The following is a 23,741-nucleotide window of genomic DNA, read 5'->3' on the forward strand; positions in this document are numbered from 1 at the left end:
GCTGTGCTTGGCCCTGGATTGTCCTTAGGGAGAGAGGACATTAGGACAGGAGGCTTAATGGAAGGCATCTGTCCTATCACCTCATGCATGAGGTGGCAAACCAGGGCCAAGTAGCATCAGTGGGCTTCCCACTGACCCCCTCTCCTGAGCCTGGATACTTGCAATCCTAAAGGCAGAGGAAATCAAAAATGACAGCAAGCAAATAACAACACTACAACAACTCTTAGTAATTGCACATTTATTAACTTGTGTTCATAAGAATTATCTTCTTGATAACACACATACATTGAAGGAAATTGCCTTCCCGGGTTTCCTCCGTGGCGTGAGCGATAAGCAGAGTTCTGTCCTTTCCTTCTAAGATTCCTAATTATTTAAAGTAACACTCAGGTATGCCATTCAGCTGGGTTAGTTACGACGTCGGGAGCAGCTTGGGAGAACAAGGAAACACAGACTGCTTCAGGTTGTCTTCCCAAATCGACTCAAAGGTTTATTTGATACACAGCAGTTTATATAGATGAAAAAAAGGTTCGTGTGTCAGCTTTCCCAGTTCAAACCGGTACAGACCAAATAAGGAAACGTCTTCCTGCCTTGTGAACAAAGTATCCCTTGTGTAGTTTATCAGTTCAGCTACAATTTATGATCATCCCAGCAAAATACACTCCTAGACATAAAATACAGAGTTCTTTCATCAGTGAATTCTGAAACAAACCACCTAGCCTTTAACGAGCCTTTTCCAGGAGATAAAGAAAAAGGGAGGATGGGAGTAAGGAAGTGGTCTCATCTCTGTGGTGTTTTCGACCTTCTGGTACCAGCTTGTGAGTCTTACACATTAATTCTTGGGTCACAGAGAAAGAGAAAAACAACTAGTAGATCGGCCTTATTGAGTAACAGTTTTCCTGTATAAAACAATATCCTGTAAATGCTACTATGGTATCAAAATACCTAACAGTTCCCCTCTTTTATTATTTTTAAAAATAATAACTCAAATAGAAAGGAAAAATCACAAATGTAATAACATAATATAAAAAGCAAATCATAAAATGTAATAGTTCACAACCTAATGTTCAATATACACATCAGGAACATCATTGGTAACATCTGACACATAATCTGGGTCAATTTGTGCCAATTGCAAATACATTGAAGTAGCTGTACTAGTAGCTATACGGGTTATCATTGAACGTACACAGGGTACCACACAACAGACAATAATCATCAAAAACATGCTGCAACGGTTACAAAGGCTACAATTAGTTCCTTCCATCTTCCAAACGTGTCCTGTAGCCACTTATGTAGCCACTGACCGTGACCTGTATTGGCAATTAGTTCTATCTGCAATGCTTCAAGTTTATTCATAGCTTGTGTGAATGAACCGTTAGGAGCGGTATTATTGGGAATGAAAGTACAGCATACATCAACGGTTACTAGACCACAGGTACCGGTCCAATTAACAGGTAAAGCTAATCTAAGGGTATTATTGCACAACCAATAAGCATGTGGGATTGGTCTGGTCAGGCGCGTGACCATGTGTGATTTAACTAACTCCCCCCAGTCAGTGTCATTTAATACACCGTCTGGGGGAACAATGATCGAGTCTCTGCTCGAACTTGAACTGTGTGTGTGTTCCTCCAGATATGATACAACTTCAGCCACAGAGACAGCTAGCCATGTCTCATTACAGCGTGCACCTGGGGAGTCAGAGAAGAATGTATAGTTATCCTTTGTATAATCTATGTGTGTGTCTGGGCCAGTTAACTTTAGTCTGCGCAGACATATCATACTAGTATTAAAATGGAGAGGGATCTGTCCTAAGGGCAGTGAGGGCTTTAACCTATTCTTAGGGCGGTTCATTGGGGCGCAGGTCCCTGCGGTGTCATTAGATAACTTCAATAATTCGCCTAATGGAGTCTCAGGGTTAGTTGGTGTGTGTGTGTGTCTAAGTAGGCAGTCGAGAGGGCTCAGAGTCAACTGTAAAGCGTCTTTAAAGAGAGCATTATTTCCGCTGATTTTCTCTAGTCCCTCAGTGAGGGGGAAACCGGATATGGGGTATCCTACTATTACCTGTTCTGGATTAGCCTTTGAACAGACATAACAGTTACTGTTTCCTAAATCACGAGCGGCTGTTCTGGCATTTTCATACCAGGCGTTAGCTCCTGTTCTAGAGGGTGCATAAAATGGTTTATTAGTGGCGTCTATGTTGCTATTTACTGATTTTAGGGAACGTGAGGAGTGCATTAAGTAGGTGTCTTGCAAAATGGAGCATGAGGTATAGTCACCAAAATATGACCTGCAGAAATGTGAACATGGTTGCAGTTTACAATACAAAATAGCAAAGAGAAATCCTAAGGTTAATGCGATAGATATGATAAATAACCTAAATATATAAGAAAAACAGTTCTTCAGTCGTCTCCTGGCCTGGTCCCAGGTTCGAGAGACATTGAATAAGCGTCGTATGATGACAATGGGCATTTCATTTTCTCCATTATCAGGATGGAATGAGTCTGGCTTTATCAGGTTAGACATCATGTGGTACTTTTGGCTTTCTGTTCCTGCTGGATGTTTGAGTACCTTGCTGTGGCTCTTTCAGACGTTGTGTGTTAATCAGTGATTGCGTGTGTGCACTGGATCCGGGCGCTGGCTCGCCGGAGATGTCGTCTGCTTGATCCGACGCCTGAGATGGTCCGATTGGGCTGGTCTTAACCCTGCTGGCATGAATCCACTGAGGTTGTCCGTCTGTGAGGATGCTGGTTCTTCGTCACTGCCAGTAAAGCCTGGGGGCTGGAAAACGCGGCCTCCCAGAGTGTCCTTGGTTTTAGTGGCTTCTCCAACATGCGTCTCCTTGTCTCCACTGGTGGAACTGTGGAGGGGAAAAGCTGAGAGAGACAAACTTTCTGATAGTTATTATTCAGTTTTTCTACCAGGTTGTGAACATCAGTGGACAATGCAATATACATCACCTTCTACTAGCGGTGCCCCTCTGGAAGCTGACCATGGTGTTGGAAATAGTCTTATTTCAAATGGAGATAATTTGGTTACTGCAGATTGAGTCATTCCAATCTCACAGAGGACTTGAGGAAGTAATTTGACCCAGGTCATTAAAGTTTTAGCACACTTTTGAATTACTTCTAATGTGAATGAAGATCCTCTATCACTGTTAATCTGGTGAGGTATTCCGAATCTGGGTATTATTTCATTGCTCAACTTTTGATAGACTACTTCTGCAGTTTCTTTTGAGGTTGGATAAGCTTCTACCCATTTACTAAATTGATCCACTATTACCAGTAAGTACTTGATGCTTCCTTGTGCTGGCATATGTGTAAAATCAATTTGTAATGTATGAAATGGAAAATCTGGTTGTGGTAAATGCTGATGTTTCGCTTTTGGTTTTCCTACATTAGCTCGTGCACATGTTAGACAGGTTGCTAATATGCTTTTTACTGCATGTCATGTTTTCTCAATTACAAATCTTGATTTTATTGCCCCTATTACCCCTCTTTGTCCGACATGACTCACACCGTGAAAATGTCGGACAAGGACTGGCATCAGGGAATATGAGAGGGCAATCAAACCCTTAAGATGTTGTATAAGCCATCTCTGTCATCTAAGGTACAGTCATTATTCTATGCAGAGGCTTGCTCTTGTATGAATTTTAAATCAACATTTGTGTCTAAATAGTCTGGGAGTGTAACAAGTGGCAGCTGTAGGGGCACAGATAATACTTCCTGCGGAGGTGGGAGCTGTGATGCAGCTGCAGCCTTGGCTGTCACGTCTGCTAAGGCATTACCTGTTGCTTCGTCTGTGTCAGCTGTACTGTGTCCTTTCGTTTTTTACAACTGCAACGGCCGATGGTAGCTGTATAGCCTGAAAAAGTCTTTGAACAAAATCAGAATTTAGCAATTTATTTTCCATCAGCAGATCTAAATCCTCTCTGTCTCCACAATGTGCCAAAGTCATGCACAACGCCAAATGCATAGCGGCTGTCTGTGTAAATCGTCACATGCTTATCCAAATGTAGCTCACAGGCGCGTATTAAAGCCATGAGCTCTGCTTTTTGTGCTGAGTGAAATGGTAATGAGTGAGCCTCTAGTATGATGTCAGGCACTGTTACCACTGAATAGCCACAAAGAAATGAGTTGTCATTCGGCCTTGAACAGGACCCGTCCACATAAACCGTGGCTGAGTCTGGGATAGGTGTTTGCTCTAAATCTGGACGTGGTGCTGTGGATTCCTGTATACGTGTCATGCAGTCATGAACGTCAAGCCTGTCTGAGCCATCCTGTCGGTCAGAAGAACACAGCATAGGATCAATAAATGTGCTGGCGAATCAGGTGTGCTGCTCGCTTTTATAGTGAGATTTGCATATGCTGTTTAGTTATGTTTGCTAGAATGGTCGTGACCTGGTGATTGGTGTATAGAATAGTGTCATGTTAGAGTGTGAGCTTCCCGCAGTCCCTTATCATGATAGAGCAAGCTACTACTGCCCTCAGGCAGGCCGGCATTCCTGAACAATTCAGGCAGCACCTTTGAGTGGCGGAGGTCAGCACTCCCTTTAATGCATTGAAAGAGACAGTCATTTCTGTGGATCACAGTATTCGAGGAGGCTTGTCTTTTTTGCAGCATTCACGCAGAATGTGGTCATGAAAAGAACAGTCTGGTATCCACTGTCTGCAATAGTTCACCATGCCTAAGAAGGACGACATTTCCTTCTGTGTAGTGGGACGAGGGACAGAGGTCACAGCTTTGACCCTGTCTGCAGTCATGGAACGTTTTCCGTGAGACAGTGTAAATCCCAAATATTGAACAGAAGTCTGACAGTACTGCATTTTCTTTGCAGATGCTTTGTGGCCAGTCTTTTGGAGGTGCTGGAGAAGCATGTGTGTAGCAGTTTGACACAGTTTTTCACTTTCAGCACAGAGGAGGAGGTCATCCACATGTGGATCAGGGTGCAGCCCTGGAGGAGTGCAGCACCATTGAGAAAGCAGCAGAGCTGTCTATCATGCCTTGGGGCAAACGAGTCCAAGTGTACTGCTTATTTCTATGTGTGAATGCAAATAACGGCTGTGTGTCACAGGTACTGAGAAAAAGGAGCGGAGCATAAATCCACCACGGTAAAATGTGTATGCAATGCATGTCAATATGCTGTGAACATCTGAAACGAGAGGTGGCAGAGGAATGTTGACTGCATCCATTTGCCTTAAGTCTTGTATGAAACGCCATACGCCAGGTTTGTTAGGCTTTGGCACAGGATTGACAGGAGTGTGGGCTTTATTACTCCTGTAGTCAATAAATCTCCTATCATGACATCTAGGACTGCGGCTTTTTCCGTGGAAATGGGATGCTGCTTGACATATACTGCTTGTTGTGTTTTAATAGGTGTACGTGATAAAGTGTACAGTCAATAAATCCTATATCATTCTCACTTTTAGACCACAATGTCATATTCTGGTATTCAGCTGGCAACGTAAGTGCAGAAATAGTACAGTGGATAGGATAGGTTAGATCTATGTGACGACATGGTGTAGTTATATCATAACCTATGTCTGAGTTATGTGACAAAATCACTGTTTGACCTTCACTTGTGTGAGCAGTTATCATGTTGTTGAACAGTGTGAGAGAAACAAAAGTGTGGCTCCCAGTCATGGGATTACCTGTTAGTGGCGTCTGTACACGTTTTTTTTTTTTTTGGCACAGTGTGTGACATAGAGTACCGGACAAAAAGGATGTTGAGTTCATTCTCTGCTGAGGGTCCAGCTGACACAGAGGATGTTCCTTCTCCATCATGTCGGTACATAGGGCAGAGAAAACATAAGCTGTTATCAGTGTCAGCAAACATTTCACCCTTTATGTTAAATGAAATACACAAATTTATTTTTGCTCTGGGTGTCTGCGGCTGCTGGAAAACTGAGCTAAATTTGCACCTCTAGCTTGTCCAACAGTGCATAAAGCGTTTCATGAATACTAGGATAGATTCATCAGGCTTCTGTTTACACATAGTTACTGCATTTAAGTCAATTTTGTCTCTGGACATTGTTAGCAGGAATTTCTTTAGATTCTTAAAGAAATCGGCGACTTTGTCATTATTTACCCTCCTTTTGTCCATAGCGGTAACATTTGATGCATCACGTCGCGGCATTCTATCATATATTTTCTACAGGACTTTTTAAGCAGACTACTTTTCTTATCACAAATGATATTCAACATTTCTACTGACCTGTTTTCTGGCGATAATCGTTCGGGATAAGGCTCCGGAAATAAATTAGAATGCATTGAACTTCTTAAGTTGTAAACAAAGTCAGTCACATAAGCACTCCCGCATGTTCTGGATACGTGATCATGGACGTCTTCACCGATTCGCGGACGTAGGTTACACGTAACCGGAAATGGGAGTTATACTGAGCCGTTATTTGAGACTTTATTTTGTATTTTATTAATTTTTGGTTTTACAGGTACTTTAGATTTTTTATCGGACCTGTCTGTGGTCTTTGAATAATTCTGACCCATGTTCAGTGATTTCCAGAGGGGTTTACACGCTAGGAGGATTTATGTTAGTATTTTCGCTGCGGCACAGCTGAGGTCACTTTAAATTTATTGCTAGCAATTTTTTGTTTGTGTGAGCAACTCTCACTTAGCGAGCAACTTCTCGCTTAACGAGCAACTTCTCGTAAAACAACAGGCAACTTCCTGTGTCTTTCTGCTTTTAATTTACTGCTTTTAACCCTTGTATGGTAATCGGGTCTGTGAGACCCGTTTTCAGTTTTCTTTCGTTTTTTTTTTTTAACAAAATTAAATTTAATTATTTACTAGCTTTCTGTGAGTGAGCAACTTCTCACTTTTTAACGTACGTTTCAAGATAACAGGCAACTCCCTGTGTCACTCTTTGATGAGCAACTTCTCACTTAACGAGAAGTATTTAAGACAACAGGCAACTTTCTGTGTCACTTTTCTAAGTGAGCAACTTCTCACTTTTTAACGTACGTTTAATTAAACAATTAATTATTATTATTATTTTTAAACAAAATTAAAATATTCAAGACAACAGGCAACTTCCTGTGTCCACCAACACCACACAAGGGTTAATTTACTTTATTCGGGGACTGAGGAAGTCAGTCAGTGTATCTCTCTGGATCACTAAGTGAAACTTCGTCAGCATATCCCGTTTTTTTATGGATCGATCACTGAGAGAGGTATAATATGGTCTCTATATAAATATGAAAGACACATATTTACCTTCTGTCAGGATCCCACTTCTGACACCAAAATTGAAGGAAATTGCCTTCCCGGGTTTCCTCCGTGGCGTGAGCGATAAGCAGAGTTCTGTCCTTTCCTTCTAAGATTCCTAATTATTTAAAGTAACACTCAGGTATGCCATTCAGCTGGGTTAGTTACGACGTCGGGAGCAGCTTGGGAGAACAAGGAAACACAGACTGCTTCAGGTTGTCTTCCCAAATCGACTCAAAGGTTTATTTGATACACAGCAGTTTATATAGATGAAAAAAAGGTTCGTGTGTCAGCTTTCCCAGTTCAAACCGGTACAGACCAAATAAGGAAACGTCTTCCTGCCTTGTGAACAAAGTATCCCTTGTGTAGTTTATCAGTTCAGCTACAATTTATGATCATCCCAGCAAAATACACTCCTAGACATAAAATACAGAGTTCTTTCATCAGTGAATTCTGAAACAAACCACCTAGCCTTTAACGAGCCTTTTCCAGGAGATAAAGAAAAAGGGAGGATGGGAGTAAGGAAGTGGTCTCATCTCTGTGGTGTTTTCGACCTTCTGGTACCAGCTTGTGAGTCTTACACATTAATTCTTGGGTCACAGAGAAAGAGAAAAACAACTAGTAGATCGGCCTTATTGAGTAACAGTTTTCCTGTATAAAACAATATCCTGTAAATGCTACTATGGTATCAAAATACCTAACATACATACTTTGTATTCTTTAAACTTATCTCATGTCTTCTGGCCTGCAAGGGGGTGACTTTCCCCTGCAGGCCCATCTTCCCCAGAATTGTCCTGATCACACACAACAAATAAGAGAAGAAAGGAAACCATGGCAACTATGTTAATCACTAAACCCAAAAGTTTTCAACACCAGAGGAATACCGTCTGGACATCACAGGTTCTGTACAGCAGCGGTCTGTGAGTCGTTTGGTACCAGGCCACGAGAGTGGAGGCTCCGCGGTGAAATTTATGGTTTTCAGGGTTTTTAATTGTTAACTCGATTTCCCTGGGTCTTTTCCCTTGTTGTAGTTGTGCGTCTTATTTTGAAAGAAATATTTACACGTTACCATAGCGACAAGAGAGCATTAAGCGGCAGAGAGGAGGATGTTACTCTCAATTTGGCACATTTTCAGGAGGACGCTGCTAATAAAGTTACACAATTACACAGTACATTCACGATGCCACAGTTTTTGTCTTGGTCGGATCATTTTATGTGGTTGTATTTATCCGCGATACCTTAAAGGCCGCTCCGTGTCTGACATAAACTGATCTGTGGCGCAAAAAGGTTGGGGACCGCTGCTGTACAGCATGGTGGTTAATAGAACCGTACTCATATGAATATGATGTGTATGTGACAGGTGAGACCTGGAGACTTGGGACCGCCCCTGGTGGGCGGAGCTGGTCTTCGCTCCTTTCATAAGCGCAGGTGTGGGCAATTGGGTATTCCTTTGCAAACCTGAAGCTGCGAGTGCTTGGTCCGAGTTGGGCAAGTTGGTGTTTCTTAACTATGAAAGTCTGATACGCGTCCTCCCCTAAACTTCTGTTAGAAGGGTAGGTTACACAAAAATGTACCACTTGAGCTCTGGCTGTTGGCAGAGGTTTACAGTTATTTGCACCCTTGTAGGTGGGAAACATTGCTCCCGTGAGAACGGTATAGTGGACTTCATCGCCACTGACCCACATTTATTAGGGTGTGACACGAACTTGTGGACAGGTAACAAAACCAATTCAGTGGAGGAATATTCCTGTGTTTTATTGTCCAGCTAGTGATCTCCTGCCTTTTATTCACAGAGTACCGAGCTGCTGCTTTGCCAGGTGGATTTCTGGCTGCGGGCAAAGGACCCGACACATCAGTGTGTTTTAATTTGTTTTAAACTGGTGTAAGCCGACAGACTGCTGCGGCTGTCGATGGTTTTGTTTTTTTGTTTTACTTTTTCTGTATCAGTAGGCACCACAGATTGATTCGCAGGCGGTGAAGGCGCTGCAGGGAAAACAAATCCTTTTTTTTTGTCTCCCCGCTCTTGCATGCACAGCGGGGGGCCCGAGTGAAGACGGCACCGAAGATTTGCCTTTTTTTCTATAGTGTTTTACCCATTTGGGGTCATGTGTGAGTTGCCGTCCATTTTTAACCTGTGTGCTATGTCGATTTGTTTTTAAACTGTTCCCCCGCAGCGCTTGTCCTGCCTCACGGGCAATCGTACAGTTTTATCGGTTTTTTTAATAAGGTAACGTTTTTAATTGTTTTTAGGTGCTGCTGTTACACTGTTTCTTTTATTTTGTATTAAAAATTAAACTCTTTTAAACTGACTGTGCGCCTACGGCTCTGTCCTATTTTAAATAGGTACCTACCACGGGTCACATGTACATTGATTTATTCTTGTACCTCCATGCCCCAGCAGCCCAAATTCTTCACCCCAGTGAAGAGGTGATCAGCCGCAGTGTTCACAGTGTGGGAAAAAAGTAGTGGCTTATTACCCGAAAACTACTATAATTTTGGCGACATTTTCCCCTCTTTTCAGGCCTCATACTTTGACTAACTCTTCCTTGGGATTTCATCAAAATGACGTGATCTCTGGTGCATGGAACCTAAAGACCTTTGTGGTGCTAAATTGCAAAGCTTTTTATGTTTAGGGAAACGGGGTGGTCATGGCAGCACGTGGAGTTTCAATCACTCACCAAAGAGCAGTAATCTGCTGTCACTCAAAAACACAATGTCCAATCTCTCCCAAACGTCGCAGACATGAGTCAAGAGTCAAGCTCAGAAATGTTTAAAAAAAGCAATTTCACAAAGCAGGAACTCCAGCAACACTTGAGGGAAGATGAACAACTTTAATAATAGGTCTATTATTAAAGTTGTTCATCTTCCCTCAAGTGTTGCTGGAGTTCCTGCTTTGTGAATTCTTTTGTCCTCTCCATGCACCTTGGAAGCAGGTGAAGTTGTGCCAGAAAATTCTTTTTGCTGCTAAAAAAGCGATTTGTCAGTAATGGTTAGAGCGCCACCTAGTGGGACGACTATAATCAGCATTGAATGAGATGAAATCTTAGCTCGTGGTTCTACGCATGAATTCCATCAATGTGACATCAGATTGGACGTGATGGGTGGAGGTGTTGGGCGTGGCTCGATGCGCTGGGGTGCGAGGGCCCTCATAACGTTGCTTATATTGTATTGCCTCCTGCAGGACAGGCTGCACATGTGAATTTGTCACTGTTTTTTCCTCCTTCTCCTTTTCGTTGCATTTTTCTCCTAAGTTGGTTTTAGAGTAGGGTCATCCTTTAAAACCGATTTTTTTATGCTGGGTTTGTTTTTATTTCTACTGGGCTGGTGCAATATTAGTCCGGCAATGTGCAATCCCTGAGCTGGGCTCTTACCTTAGGGGAATTAGATCTTTTAGAGGTGCTCTGTGTGGATTTGCGGTGAATAAGTTTTATTAAGAGTGATTTTAGTGCCACCAATTATTGCCTGAACTAAAACACTTAGTGCATGCGATAAGTGCTCTGTTGGGCTCGTATTTATTTGGGGTGGATTTGTTTCTTTTAAAGCAGCGAACATCTGGGACCGCCGGGGAGAGCAAGCCCTCGGGTGATAGTTGCATTGCTGGCAGGTTGCACCAATAAGACTATATTGTGGTCTTTAGTGACCTTTTTATTGTGATGTTTTAGGCCTATTGCAAACCCTTTGTGTTTTCTTTTAAAATAATAAACTGTAACGTATCTCGCTTATACTTACCCTCTTGTCCCGTTTATTCTGGGTTCGTTCCTGTAAGAGCTTTGGGGCTGAAAGTTTGCACGAGTAGTACAGAGGCCCTTAGTGGTTACTCGGTGGCTTTTACTCGCTACATTTATCTTATGTGAACAGTAAGATATTATTTTCCTCGCATTACTATCTTTCCTGTTATCGAAATACATTGCCCATTGCTTTTTAAAATAATTAATGAAGTCTTGTTTTTCAAGTAATGATGTTTGAAATCTCCAGCTTCTAATTAGTGGTGTGACTCTTTTTTCTTTTTGTGTTAGAGAGACAGACGCAGGTGCATAACCACTGATTGTGATGATTGTGATTGGGCTTGTTTTACAGCCACAAGACTTGGCCACCTTGCAGTCATTAAGTTGACTAAGAACTCGTCTGTATACCAAAGTATTCTCGAGTCAATTGAGAAGCCAATTGTCTGACAGCTGAAGCTTGGCTGAAACTGGATCATGCAACAGGACAATAAATATAAGAACAGCAGCAAATCTCCAACAGAATAAATGAAAAAGAAAAGACTCAAAGTGTTACAATGACACAGTCAAAGTCCAGACCTCAGCCAGATAAAAATATTGTAGTGGCACTTTAAGAAGGCTGTGCAAAAACAAATGCCCACAAACCTCAATGCACTGAAGCAACATTGTAAAGATGAGTAGGCCAAAATTCCTCCACAGCAGTGCAAGAAACCGATGAAGTCATACTAAATAGATAAAGTGATTACTTCAAGTTATTGCTGCTAAATGTGGTTTTACAAATACTGAATCATGGGTTTGTATATGCAGCAGTGCAACACACACTATGCAACTATGAAACAAAAGCTATGAAATAAACAGGAATGCTATATTATGCCCCAAGTATTAATTCATTCTCAGTCTTACAGGAGTTACTTAAATGTTACACATGCAATGTGTCATGTGGAGTCATGTGCTGTATGTCCATGTCCTTTATGTTTTTTCTAAGACAATACATCACATACAACAAAAACAGAGTTTGAATGATAAAAAAAACCCTTTGGTATGACCACCTTTATTCTTTGGCATATTAGGGAAGCTTTCTAGTCAATTCTTTAAGTAGTCTTCAGGATTAGCTCTCCAGGTCTCTTTAATAACATTAAAAATATTTTGTGTGTTGTTTTTCTCTCTATTGTCCATCACAGTTTTGTTGCAAGATACCGTCCCCCTCTAATATTTGTGTAATTTAGTATATAGCAGTCTTTTCTCCTTGTTTTCCTATCTTAAGAATGACTTCTTTATAGCTTCCTTCCACTGAGAATATTTCTAATGAGGCTTTGGAGCCACTCAAAGGCCAGGGACACTTTCAGAAAGTCTGAAGCACTATTGTTCAAGACTGAAAAAAGTCTGGCTGTTTGGAAGCAAAATATGAAGAAATGGAGGTTGACTTAAGACTTTTGCACAGCACCCTATTTTTGAAGAATAACTAGTGACCAAGGCAGAGTAGCTAATTCAAACAATCAAAAAAGTACAGTGGTTAAAATAAGTGTTGAACATGTCACCACTTTTCTAAGTAAACATATTTCTAAAGGTGTTATTGATGTGAAATTCTCACCAGATGTCAGTAACAACCGATCACATCCACACATGAAATGTTTCTTCATGCATTCAATACTTCCCCCCTGTGTCATTTCTGAAGATTACACATATCTTAATTCATTGTGTGATTTTTTTTTTTTTGTTGCGCATGTGAACTGAATGGGTTGTTACCAACATCTGGTGGGCAGAAAAACGCCTTTAGAAATATATTTACTTAGAAAACCGGGGATGTGCTCTGTACTTATTTTACCTGCTGTGTCTCTGTAAAGTTATTGCAGACGACTTTGAAACCTGAGTTAAAGCAAGAATATGTGACTTCAAACTACAATTACAGAGTAATGGAGTTGGCTAAAATGTAACATAATAGCAGCACAAGCAGAAACGTGTCATAAAGTCAATAAACTGATTCAACAATGGCCATGGGTATCGTAACATCACTTTAGGCCCTCAGACTATTAAAGCTTCAGAAGGAAAAAAAACCCCTAAAAAAACAAACCTAAAGTTTTCTGAGACCCCAAATGATTCAAGGCTTGGGGCTCAAATGAGTTGCTAGTATTAAAGTAACTTCATGCAACATGTGTTTTGCCAAACTGAAACCCAGAGTGTGTTAAATTTAAGCATTTATTTCATTAAATGCTTTTAAGTCCAGATTGAGAGAGCCGGAGAAAAATGTTTTTAAAATGTAATTGTTATTTATAATATGTATGTAACTTTGTAATTTTAACGTGTTGTCGCCTCTTGGCCAGGACTCCCTTGCAAAAGAGGTTTTTAATCTCAATGGGACTTTTCCTGGTTAAATAAAGGTTAATAATAATAATAATAAGGATGTTTTGCTTAAGAAGTTCACTTTTTATTAGTGAGATCAGGCTTGTGTTCTTGCTTCTTTCAAAAGTTTCTTCAGTGCAACTTCAAAAAGCCTGCTCTGGTAGATATTTTCAGTTCTGCATCTCTGTCAGCGTTGGTGACATCCTTCCTGTCAGAACTTGCAGTGGTATTGCTCCTTTCCTGAAGACACTTTAGGAAACTTAGACGATACTTCAGCTGCAAAGCATGAACTCTGCTGATAGAAAGATTTTGATTTCCGAGGCAAACATTCTTGTTATCATAAGCCTTCCAAAGATTCTGCAATTGCTCAATACTGGAACAAATAGTTCTCCCAGTTAAAGAATGCACAAAATGCAACTCTAGTCTTTCAGAGAGAGAAAAAAAAAAGATTTATTTCATTTTGGATTTCAGTACAAGTTTGAATTCAGTGTCATATATTTGTGTTTATATCTTTTTCAAAAAAGCTGTCAAGGGACACTTCCTGTCACCGAACGGCAGCTCTCTCAGTTGGCCGCAAGGTGGCGCTTGGATCCTTATTTTTCGGTGAAGAAATCGTTGCAGAGCATAGTGAGGCAGGCGACCAGCGTGACATACTCTTGAAAATCCACAGTGCCGTCCGCGTTTGCGTCCAGATCCTTGAAGATCTTGTCCAGTTTTGCCTTGTCAGTGGATTTCTGCAATGGAGAAAAGTGTTAGCTTGAATTTAGACACTAAGTGATCATAAAACAAAGAACTGCTCAGCCTACTTCTGCCCAAATAGTTGCGCAAACCACAGGGGAAAATCTGTGTATTTTCCACTCTCTCAAAGTAAAAGCTCTGCATCAGTATGGCAGTGTTTTCAGGCAACCTACTGGGTGTGAGATAGAGGGAGGATAGAGACCACTCACGCCAAATATGTCTCCAAGCTCATTTTGAAGAAGTTCCTTCAGCTCTCCCTTGCTTAGGGTGAGTTTGTCTCCCTCCTTGCCAGAGTATTTATGAAAGGCGCCAATGAGCAGTGCCATAGCCTTCTGGATGTCAGACATGATTAGGGCTAGTTTAGGGAGACAGAAGGAAAACAAAATGTTACGTCTGAGACTGCAGTGGTATTTGTTTATACAGGAAATCCACACTGATTAAAGAAAGATGCCTCCTCTGAATAACGTTTACACATAATTCTGCTATGACTCATTATCTGGTGCAGATTAGGCTGAATCACGTGGTATTGTGGTCAAATGTAGGATCTTAACAAAGGACATCATTGATATTTGGAACACGAGGAATTATTTAGAAGTAAACGAGGGAGAAAAAGGGGAATAGGCAGGGCCTGTTTGGTAAAACCAGAGTGAAAGAGATTGAGTCGTTTAACCCTGTGAGGTCCATTTTAGGTTTGCCTAAAATAATGATGCAATGAAGCTCCTTTCAGTTACTTTTGAACCACTTCTGCAAATTAAATTGCTAATATATTTAAATTCTGGAATTATATATGTAAACATGCAGTAAAACATATGCATGTGCAAGTGCATACTGGAGGTCATAGCAGAAAACAGTGGCTGATATTACTGTTTGTCTTTGCCAAAGTTTCTCTGGGTTCTCAGTGGAGCTTGATAAAAATAAACTCAAGATATCCACCTGGGCCCCACCACTCTTATTTCCCTTTTCAGCGGTCTCTAATGTAGCGTCTCTGCCAAGTGACACAGGACATTGTTATGGCAACAGCAGAAGGAGATAAGGAAGCAGGTTGCAGCTTAATTAAAGTCCCCAAAGCAACATCAGATGTCTGTTCTTCTAACATAGTATATCTAAATTATGCGTTCTTTCCACTTGACTGTATAAACCCAAGAGATTTGCTAGTGGTTATGTTGTGAGTCATACAGTGCTTTCCCCTCTTTAGGGAACACTAAGCTGAGGAAACTTTGGCATCAGAGAGTTTGGAAACCGAAGGGAGTTACAAGGAAAGAGAGCACAAAACCTCATTCCTCAATTAGGTTGCAGTTAAAGGTGAGAATCGAGGGGTGCTGCTAACCAAAAAAACCCTTTAATGCATCCGTAAAAATGAGTTTCCAAACAAGTTAGTGGGATTTAGACAAAATGAGCTCAGTCTTTTGCAGCATCAAGTTTCATAAGCAAGAAGAGAAGTTTAAACATTAAAGTCCACATGGATGTGACAAACTTTGCAGTTCATCAATACTTTTCTGCTAATTCTTAATGTGCATTCATACAAAACTAACTGTAATGAGCATTGCTTGATCAAAATGAACAAACAAACAATCAAGAAAACCCAGGAAAGGTTTCCAGAGCGAGCAAATAAAAGCAGATAACAAACAAAAAAAGCACTTGTAGGATTTTCTACTCACCAGTGCTGAGGTTTAAGACAATTGGAGGCTACTGTTGATCTTGGTAGAGCTGTTGTGATGAACCAATGGGTGGCAAAGATGCTTTATACATCACCACACCCAGTATCCCTCCCCCCTCCCTCTAGAATGCTCCTTTCATCTCCAACCACTCCTCCTTCCTTCATTTTTTAAAACATATTCTTTAACAAACACGACACTCGTGTGCTGTTACAGTGAATGTTTGAATTTGAGGATTTGGAGAATTCTAAAAACTTGCAGCATGTCTTACAAAATGTTTCTGACGTTATGATCTCAGGACTGCTTTTGAATCTGGAATTGCTGCAGAACAAAAGACAATAAAATATGAAATGTAAAGTTTGGGGTGCTGTGTCTTTAAGAGGACTCTTTGCATGAGACTATTAAAGTAAATTAAATAAATAATGGTCATGTAACAGTCTTACAAAATACCCTTTTTGCAGTGATGGATTCAAGACTATAAAAATGTTATGTTTATTGTTGATTTACAGTTTTTTATTTCACCCATTTGATTGACTTTATGTGACTATATTTTGGGGAAACCCCATGAGCAGCATTTTGTGACATCTCTCTTCGAGGCTTTTGCTGATGAAAGGAGGGAAGCAGCATTTACATGTGAACTGAATCACGTTTTGTGCTCCATTTGAAAGTCACTTTTGTTAATTCTGTAAAAGAAAGTCCACAGTTTGGTTCGTACATTTCATTCCGTCATAAACGAGTTTCTTGTGACTTTTGGTGGTGGAGTCATGGGACAAATGTTTGATCTGCTTTTAGAGATTTTAGAAGTAATTTTGCCCCGAATAAGAAACTTTGATCTTTACAAGATTTCATACATGATTTTGAAGCATTTGTGCTATTATGTAAATGCCGTTTTTCTACAAATGCATTAAAATTCTTTTTGACTTTTCTAACAGGATGACCAAACCCACTTCCTCTTTTTAAAAACTTACCGCTTGGCACAATAGGACCAAAGAAATGAACAGTTACGTATGTTTTAAGCAAAACGTGCATCGCAGGAACCCTTAATTGTACCAACTAATTTCTGGTGTGTTTCTTTTGTATGTAATTAAAATTTTTCTTTTTTATTGACTTGTTTGAGATGCACATTATGTTAAAGTAAAAACACGGGGACAGTGACTCACTAGCACTGATTGTTATGGTTGTGAGTGGATCCACTCTTCTTTACAATTTTGCAGAGAGGCTGTGACTCATAGTCATGTCCCCAAAACCAAAGTCACAGAGTCCAAAAAAAAAGCAAAGGAAGGAAGGAAGAAAAGAAAAAAAGCTGCACTGTGGCAACTCTGTTTGCATGTTTGTTTCTCCCTGTCCGTGTGGCCTGTTGCATAACTTGAATTAGATATTTCTGGCATTGGTCTGGGCGTTGTTTAGTCCTGTAATTAACAACTTCAAAGCGCAGCTGAAAGCAGATGATAGGTTAGAATTCACTGTCACCATCATTCACAGCATTTTTAAACATTGTGCCATCCTTCTTCACTGTGTGGAAATCATGAGTCACACATCTTCCTGTCGCCTTTTTCTCGATCTTATTCACTCACTCACATTTACCAAATAATGGAGGGAGTATCCATGGTCACCACATCCTGTGTCATATCCAGCTGTGATACACACAAAACTGTTTGTTCAGTACAACTGGAGTGGATTTAATCACACTCACTCAGACCAATTTTTAACACTATAATTACAGATATGTGCCATCTAGTGGTTACAAACAGACATTTTTAGTGTCCAGCTCCAGCCATGTGTGCTCTAATGTAAGTTGTTTCTTCAGAAAGACATACGTCATGCAAATGCTGCATAGTGAATGTCACCCTAGAACCTTGTAGCTAGGATTATAGAAATAATGAAGTCATGCATCTACAAGTACCCATTGAGGGAAACTATTTGGAGGTATGCAGCAGAGACAGTTTAAGATACAAATCACAGGAAATGACTGGAGGAAGTATTCAAGAGTTTTATTAAGGTAACACTAATAATAGAAAAAAAAGACCTCAACAGAACTGCACTAAAAGATGCTCTAAAATTATGTACGCATATGTGCATCTATCATCTTCATTGTATCAGCTGAAGTATCAAAAGTAAAAACTGAAGTGAAAGGCTACAAGACATGCATAATATTATCATTCATATGTCATGACTTTAGCTGGAGGGAGTAAATTAATGTTTCCATGTATTGATGTTCAAGGCCTTTACAGCCAGTCTGGTTGTTGTTTATTCAATTAATAAATTTAGTGCCTCATTTGTAAAACACTCAACTTCATGCACTAAATTTATTATAACATAAAAAACTGCATACAACACTGCGCTAGAAAACCTTGCCTTGTAAACAAGGTTTTTTTAAGGTGGGTGAAAACTTGCAAATTCTTCAAAACATACTTAACTAGAAGTACATGGTTAGATTTTACCACTGTCTCATGTTTGCAGTTTGCATGTATGCACCTAAACCTTTAGGTCATAGGCTCTTTATGTCACGGTCTGGCTGGCAGACCATGGGGATATGGGGGAATGAGGACCCAAAACGCATGGTTCTGCAATACAAACAGTGCACTTTATTTACAGCGAAGGCTGTAAACACAATAACTCCCCGTTGCTCCCTTGAATCCTGTGTGTGTGTGCTCCCCTCCAAAGTCTGTGCTCGTGCTACCCGCTGTTGTGTTCTCGCACACCCTGTGTGTGCTGCCGTTCTGGTCCACTCTTCCACCTGGGGGGAAAACCACAAAAACAGCCATCAACACCAACCCCGGCAGGCATACACGAACAGCACCGTTGTACGCTGACAGAGACACACTAACTTGGGTAGACAACTCAATGATCCCACGCCGGTGGGAGCTCCAACACTCTCCTAAGTAGCTCCCCCAACGAGCCCTGATCACCAACAGGTGTGTGGCAGGAACTTCCGGTGTGGCCAGTCCTCCTGCAGGGGCACACCCATCAGGCCTGCATGTGGCTGTTCTCCATCCTCCAGCCACACATGTACACACCCACACCCTGCCTATACATATAATGAGTGGAACACAGACTAACACAGCATTGTGCAGAAAGACACACACATCACCAAATAACAACAATAATAATAATAATCATAATAATAATAACAACAACAGTCCAAACTGCTCACGGACCCCCGAGTCCTCCAGAGCCGGGTCCGTGACACTTTATTTTGGTAACCTGTTTTGGTGTCAACTTCTGTCAGTTCAACTGGTTCAAAGCTCCCTCTCTGTGTGTCTATCAATAAAAGAACAGAAGAGAAGTGAAACAGAAGAATCAGGTTATAAAATACACATTTTGGGGCGATCGTGGTTCAAGAGTTGGGAGTTCGCCTTGTAATTGGAAAGTTGCCGGTTCGGGCCCCGACTTGGACAGTTTTGGTCGTTGTGTCCTTGGGCAAGACACTTCACCCGTTGCCTACTGGTGGTGGTCAGAGGGCCCGGTGGTGCCAGTGTCCGGCATCCTCGCCTCTGTCAGTGCGCCCCAGGGTGGCTGTGGCTACAATGTAGCTTGTCATCACCAGTGTGTGAATGTGCGTGTGGATGACTGGATGTGTAAAGCGCTTTGGGGTCCTTAGGGACTAGTAAAGCGCTATACAAATACAGGCCATTTACCATTTTTACATAGCAGCAGCAACAACATTAAAACCACTGACAGGTGAAATGTATTGACCCTGCCTTTTTCAATATAACCTTCTACCCCCTCTTCTGCCTTCACTCCCTGAAGGCAGAAGAGGGGGTACAACTCCAAAACCCAGATTGCAATTTGAACAAGCTTGATTCATCGAAGCCCAGCCCTGCTGTGGATACTTTGTGTCCTGTGGGATGCAGGGCTGGGCTTCGATGAATCAAGCAGGACACAAAGTTTCCTCTCCCAAACACGCAGGTCCAATGGGACAGAGCTGTGTTGGCAGCTTGAGTAGGACCTACAAAACAATAAGCAGGTGATATTAATGTTTTGGATAAAGTGCCAAGTATAGGTTTTAAACTGTGGGATTTAAATGTCTATTGGTTTCAAATGCTCACATTTGAACACTGGGAATAAAAAAAACATACAACTAAATGTAACTGTGAATTGAATCAGTATCAGGTTCACAATAGTTATTTCCCATGGCAACATCTGCATGCAGACTGGACGTTGGGGATGGTTGGTATGTTTTGGACATTAATGTTATTGTTTAACAAGTTTCCACAGAGAGGGGATTTTTTTTTTTTGGTGTGTCCAAGATGGGCGTGGCATGCCACAGTGAATATTTGGTACACCCCGAACTCACACCACAGAACGCCCCCGCCAGGAATGACTTGAGCAACTTTAAAACCAAAAGCATGCAGGATTATTTCAGTGAGAAAAATGTTGCGACAAATTTCATTATTACTATATTAGAAAGTCTGTGTTAGAAAACTAGACATGACACATACAGTGGTGTCACCGATCAGCGTCTGGTAAGATCAAAGAGTAATTAATCTAGACAAATGATGATTTTCTTTTCTTTTAGGCAACATGATAAACATATAGCCTGCAGGAGGCACTAAACACAAGGAAATGCACTGAAAAAGCAGCAGTCTCGGAATCTCAGCTGTGGGTCACATGGGTGTGGTGCTTCTGTAAACCAAGTGGTGCAAACTTTAGCTACACACACACGCACACACTTAAGACTCATCACATAGTCACATAGCAACTTCAGTGTTTTCCCAGTATCCATGAACACTGACAAACCAGTAGTTAAGCCCTGCCCAAAGCGGTGTTTGCCAAGAGCTCAAGAAGACCTCTTCCTCCTGGGCTTAGCCTTTCAGGCAGGCTTTTCTCAGGCAGTAAAAGCTTTGATGACTTCACTGGGATCGGCAGGCCATCATAGTAAACAGTGGCTCACAGTCTACCAATAACAGATTTGATTGTTGGAGCATTCCTGAGAGGTAGGGCTGCCTGGAAGACTTCGTTTTAGAGAAAAGATATTTGTTCTGTTCAGTAAGAATAATGAGAGACGGGTGGTGAAGGGGTTATCTTGTTCCTCTTTCTCTGGTGTTATTCAACTTTCACCAGACATGAAACATGGTGGGATTTTTGTGATCTGCACAAGAACAGTGATGTGCTGTTCTTGTGAGTCAGTTGAGGGCTTGCAAAATACAAATCAAACTGACTAGGCAATGTTATCACCCGTTTTATTCATAGAGTTGCAACATCCTCTGAGAGTTTATGCCTCACTGAGAGAGGTGTGTTCATGCCTACAACATTCAGCAGATTCCTCAGAGCAGTGATAAAGCAGGGACTTTGTCTGGGAGGGAGTGGCTCATCTGCCCTTTAACACTCGGGGAAACATAAAGTACTCACTCAGTTACAAAGCCAACAGAGAAAGCTGTCTGGATTAAGCTTTACCAGCTTCTCAAATGGAAATGGTTCTGGTGCTTGCTTAAAAAAAACACATGTATAAAAAGTTGAAGGGGATTTATGGACAAATCTGTCTAACTTAAAGATTAGATAGTTAGGAAACACAAGACACAAGAGATTTAAAATGATTCAGCACTTTTAATGAACAAAACTTTACAAAAAAAAAACAAAAAGCAATGCTTTTTGGTCGCTTCTCTTCCACTGTTGTACTTCCTACTTCTTTCCAGTCTTTTTCATTTGCAGCTGATAGCACTGCTCACATGCAACAGACAGTCCAACAACCAGAGAAACAAACTCCTCAAAGTTCACAAGACCATCACCGTTGGCGTCCAAGTCTTTCATGATCTTGTCTACAGCAGCAGGATCTTTTTGACACTGTGTTTAAAAAAAGGGTGTGTGAGGATACATCAGCAACAGTGAGATTGCACAAGAAGTGGCATAGTATTGGATTACAGTGTGTAAATGATGCGCAGTGTGATTGCACAATTTACGTTTTGGTCTCATCTCACCTTAAGGAAGCTGGAAAGCTCAGCCTCCATTAGCTGTCTGAGGTTTTGCCGGGTGAGCGAACCGTCCTTGGCGTAACGGTGGAACACCTTGATGAGTCCTTCCATGCAGTTTTCCAGTTCTGAAGGCATGGTTGCTGGAATGTGTTTAGACTGAAAAACAATGTTCAGAAAATGTTGACTATGACAACTGATAGCAAGTCAGTTTAACTTCAGCTGACATTTTCCAAACAAGTCCATAGAAAGCATTTATGAAAGCTGCTTTGGTTGAGATGCTGTTAAACTCATCCATTATTGATGGAACTGACACATTTGGGTCTTTGTTTTACTTCTCACTGATGAGTGATGCTCGTGGGAAGACAGTAAAGGTATGTCATTGAAATTTTAGTAAACCACTGTGCAAAATACAGAAAATCTCAACATTTGAGTTACTGTCTTTGTAGCTGTAAGAGTTAAAAGAAAGGAGAAGTAGGAGGGAGGGTGTGTTATTTGTGCGCAAGAGAATGGAAAATGTGAACAACTTGAACTGAAAAAAGTTAGACCCAAAATGGTGGGATTCAATGTGAGTAATGAGATAGGACACTGCAGGAACAAGCACATGTGTGTACATGCCCACAGTCCAACCACACCCTTACAAAGGCTTATATTTACTATATGGAGACCTAGTTAACTGTCTTAAATGTGAATCAGAGCTTAATGTAAAAATGTTAATTATATATTTTATTAATAAAAATAATCATAACACTGGAAAAACAATTAAAGTGTAATTATAGTGAAAGATTGAAAACAAGAGAAAGAAACAAGATAAACTAACTAAAAGTTGGAGCCTAACTTAGTTAACAGCAGAGGAAATACACGGATCCGTTAGATACCGTTAGAAATTCACAGAGGGAGCTTCAGTAAATACAAAGCAGTGACTGGGAGCGGATTAAAGTAGGTTAAACAGTATGAAACACTATTCTCACACCTCCTAGCTGTATATCTGTATGTTTTAGCAACTAAAGTTTATATTTAAAAAAAACATCGTGGCAAAGCCACACCTGTAGGACAAGAGCAGAAAGTTTCTTACCGTACAGTTGCTGGGACGTGGCAACAGAAGAGGTGCAAATGTTCAGACGTCTGCAACAAGCAACAGAGATTTTATAGTCAGGCGCCGCCCTGGCTGTGCGCACTGACTCACACTGTGGCTCTGCAGACGCTGGACTCTCTGAACAGTTAATACACTGGAAAGGTTTGTAATAGGACAGTAAATATATTAGTACGACTTTAGCTTAAGTTCAGTCATCTGATTTAAAAACAAGGAAAAAGTTACTATTGCTGCTGATAGAAGAGCTAAAAGCCGTTTTTGTGGAATTTAAGATAAAGTTTCATTAAAGTTTAGGCTACCGGTTTAACTGACCCTCCGCCCCTCTCCACCGCCCACCTCCCACACACACGCTCTACCTTTTTATGTTAATCTCTCATAATAAACACACCTTAGGTTTAAGGGATTTTAAAAAGTATTTACTGTAATTTCGAAAATCTGTAATTTACCTGTAAGACTAACTGATACCTAAAGAAGAGCCAATCAGCAGCATTCTGCTGAGTACAAGATCAATTCTGCAAACTAGAGCTATCATCCACAACAGAGGCAATCCAGCCAGTGTGGCTTCAAGGACTGTTTTGTCTCATATTATCTGCATTTATATTCCTATCATAACCTGAACCTTTACTCCTATTATCCTGAAAAGCGTTTTATATCAAAGATGGACGACAGATAGCTAGGTGGATACAGTGCGCCACATTGTGGTGAAAACAGGGTATTACAAATGGCACGCTTTGCAGCCAAGTGTTAAAGCTGTATTTGAATAACAACTCGATCGGTTCTGTCTTTTTTTTTCTTTTTTTTAGAGGTTTGTGTCTCATTTTACTAACAAAGGAGAAAAAGTACACAATTGAACATAAAAATCACCAAAATACCTCATTGCAATTTTTCCTGCACTCAACTTTTGTTATTTTAACCTATTTGATCACGCTATGTATCAATGATCGGTATTTTTCTTGCTGTTATCCATAAATACATAATTTTAACTGAAAGAGCTACAAGTACAGTACTCGTCAGTCCAGATTTCCAGAGTTTTGTTTCTTGGTTAAAGCAGTTCTCTTCTTATTAT

The 23,741-nt window shown here is 40.8% G+C and overlaps 2 protein-coding genes and 2 long non-coding RNA genes across 5 annotated transcripts; 1 reads left to right on the forward strand and 3 right to left on the reverse strand.

Annotated features, from left to right (window-relative positions):
* Positions 1-461: 461 nt before the first annotated feature.
* On the reverse strand, positions 462-6,937 carry LOC146549124 (uncharacterized). Its single transcript, XR_014890416.1, has 2 exons — positions 6,212-6,937; positions 462-5,769 (listed from the first exon to the last, which is right to left on the reverse strand). It is a non-coding gene; the product is annotated as an uncharacterized LOC146549124 (long non-coding RNA).
* Positions 6,938-8,566: 1,629 nt separating this feature from the next.
* LOC146549125 (uncharacterized) lies at positions 8,567-9,527 on the forward strand. 2 transcript variants are annotated; one of them, XR_014890471.1, is made up of 3 exons: positions 8,567-8,771; positions 8,845-8,934; positions 9,012-9,527. It is a non-coding gene; the product is annotated as an uncharacterized LOC146549125 (long non-coding RNA). The 2 variants fall into 2 exon arrangements; XR_014890470.1 differs by having other exon boundaries at positions 8,567-8,934.
* Positions 9,528-13,711: 4,184 nt separating this feature from the next.
* Positions 13,712-15,779, reverse strand: LOC146549126 (ictacalcin-like). Its single transcript, XM_085262345.1, has 3 exons — positions 15,677-15,779; positions 14,228-14,373; positions 13,712-14,014 (listed from the first exon to the last, which is right to left on the reverse strand). Exons 2-3 carry the CDS (start codon positions 14,363-14,365, stop codon positions 13,874-13,876), a joined length of 279 nt encoding a protein of 92 aa, XP_085118471.1. The 5' UTR covers positions 14,366-14,373; positions 15,677-15,779; the 3' UTR covers positions 13,712-13,873.
* A 5,421-nt stretch (positions 15,780-21,200) lies between these two features.
* LOC146549127 (protein S100-A10-like) lies at positions 21,201-22,815 on the reverse strand. Its single transcript, XM_085262352.1, has 3 exons — positions 22,658-22,815; positions 21,592-21,741; positions 21,201-21,457 (listed from the first exon to the last, which is right to left on the reverse strand). Exons 2-3 carry the CDS (start codon positions 21,718-21,720, stop codon positions 21,296-21,298), a joined length of 291 nt encoding a protein of 96 aa, XP_085118478.1. The 5' UTR covers positions 21,721-21,741; positions 22,658-22,815; the 3' UTR covers positions 21,201-21,295.
* Positions 22,816-23,741: the final 926 nt, after the last annotated feature.

This window comes from Mchenga conophoros, linkage group LG22 (genome assembly GCF_057382185.1).
Source record: "Mchenga conophoros isolate Kocher_MC1m ecotype Shallow Benthic linkage group LG22, M_conophoros_male_GT1.1, whole genome shotgun sequence".
Taxonomy (NCBI): Eukaryota; Metazoa; Chordata; class Actinopteri; order Cichliformes; family Cichlidae; genus Mchenga; species Mchenga conophoros.

Coding starts and splice junctions, on each gene's coding strand:
- LOC146549126 (XM_085262345.1), bottom strand. CDS start 14,365: ATGTCTGACATCCAGAAGGCTATGGCACTGCTCATTGGCGCCTTTCAT. Junction 14,015..14,227: donor AGCTTGGAGACATATTTGGC/GTGAGTGGTCTC, acceptor TCTCCATTGCAG/AAATCCACTGACAAGGCAAA.
- LOC146549127 (XM_085262352.1), bottom strand. CDS start 21,720: ATGCCTTCAGAACTGGAAAACTGCATGGAAGGACTCATCAAGGTGTTC. Junction 21,458..21,591: donor AGCTTTCCAGCTTCCTTAAG/GTGAGATGAGAC, acceptor TTTTAAACACAG/TGTCAAAAAGATCCTGCTGC.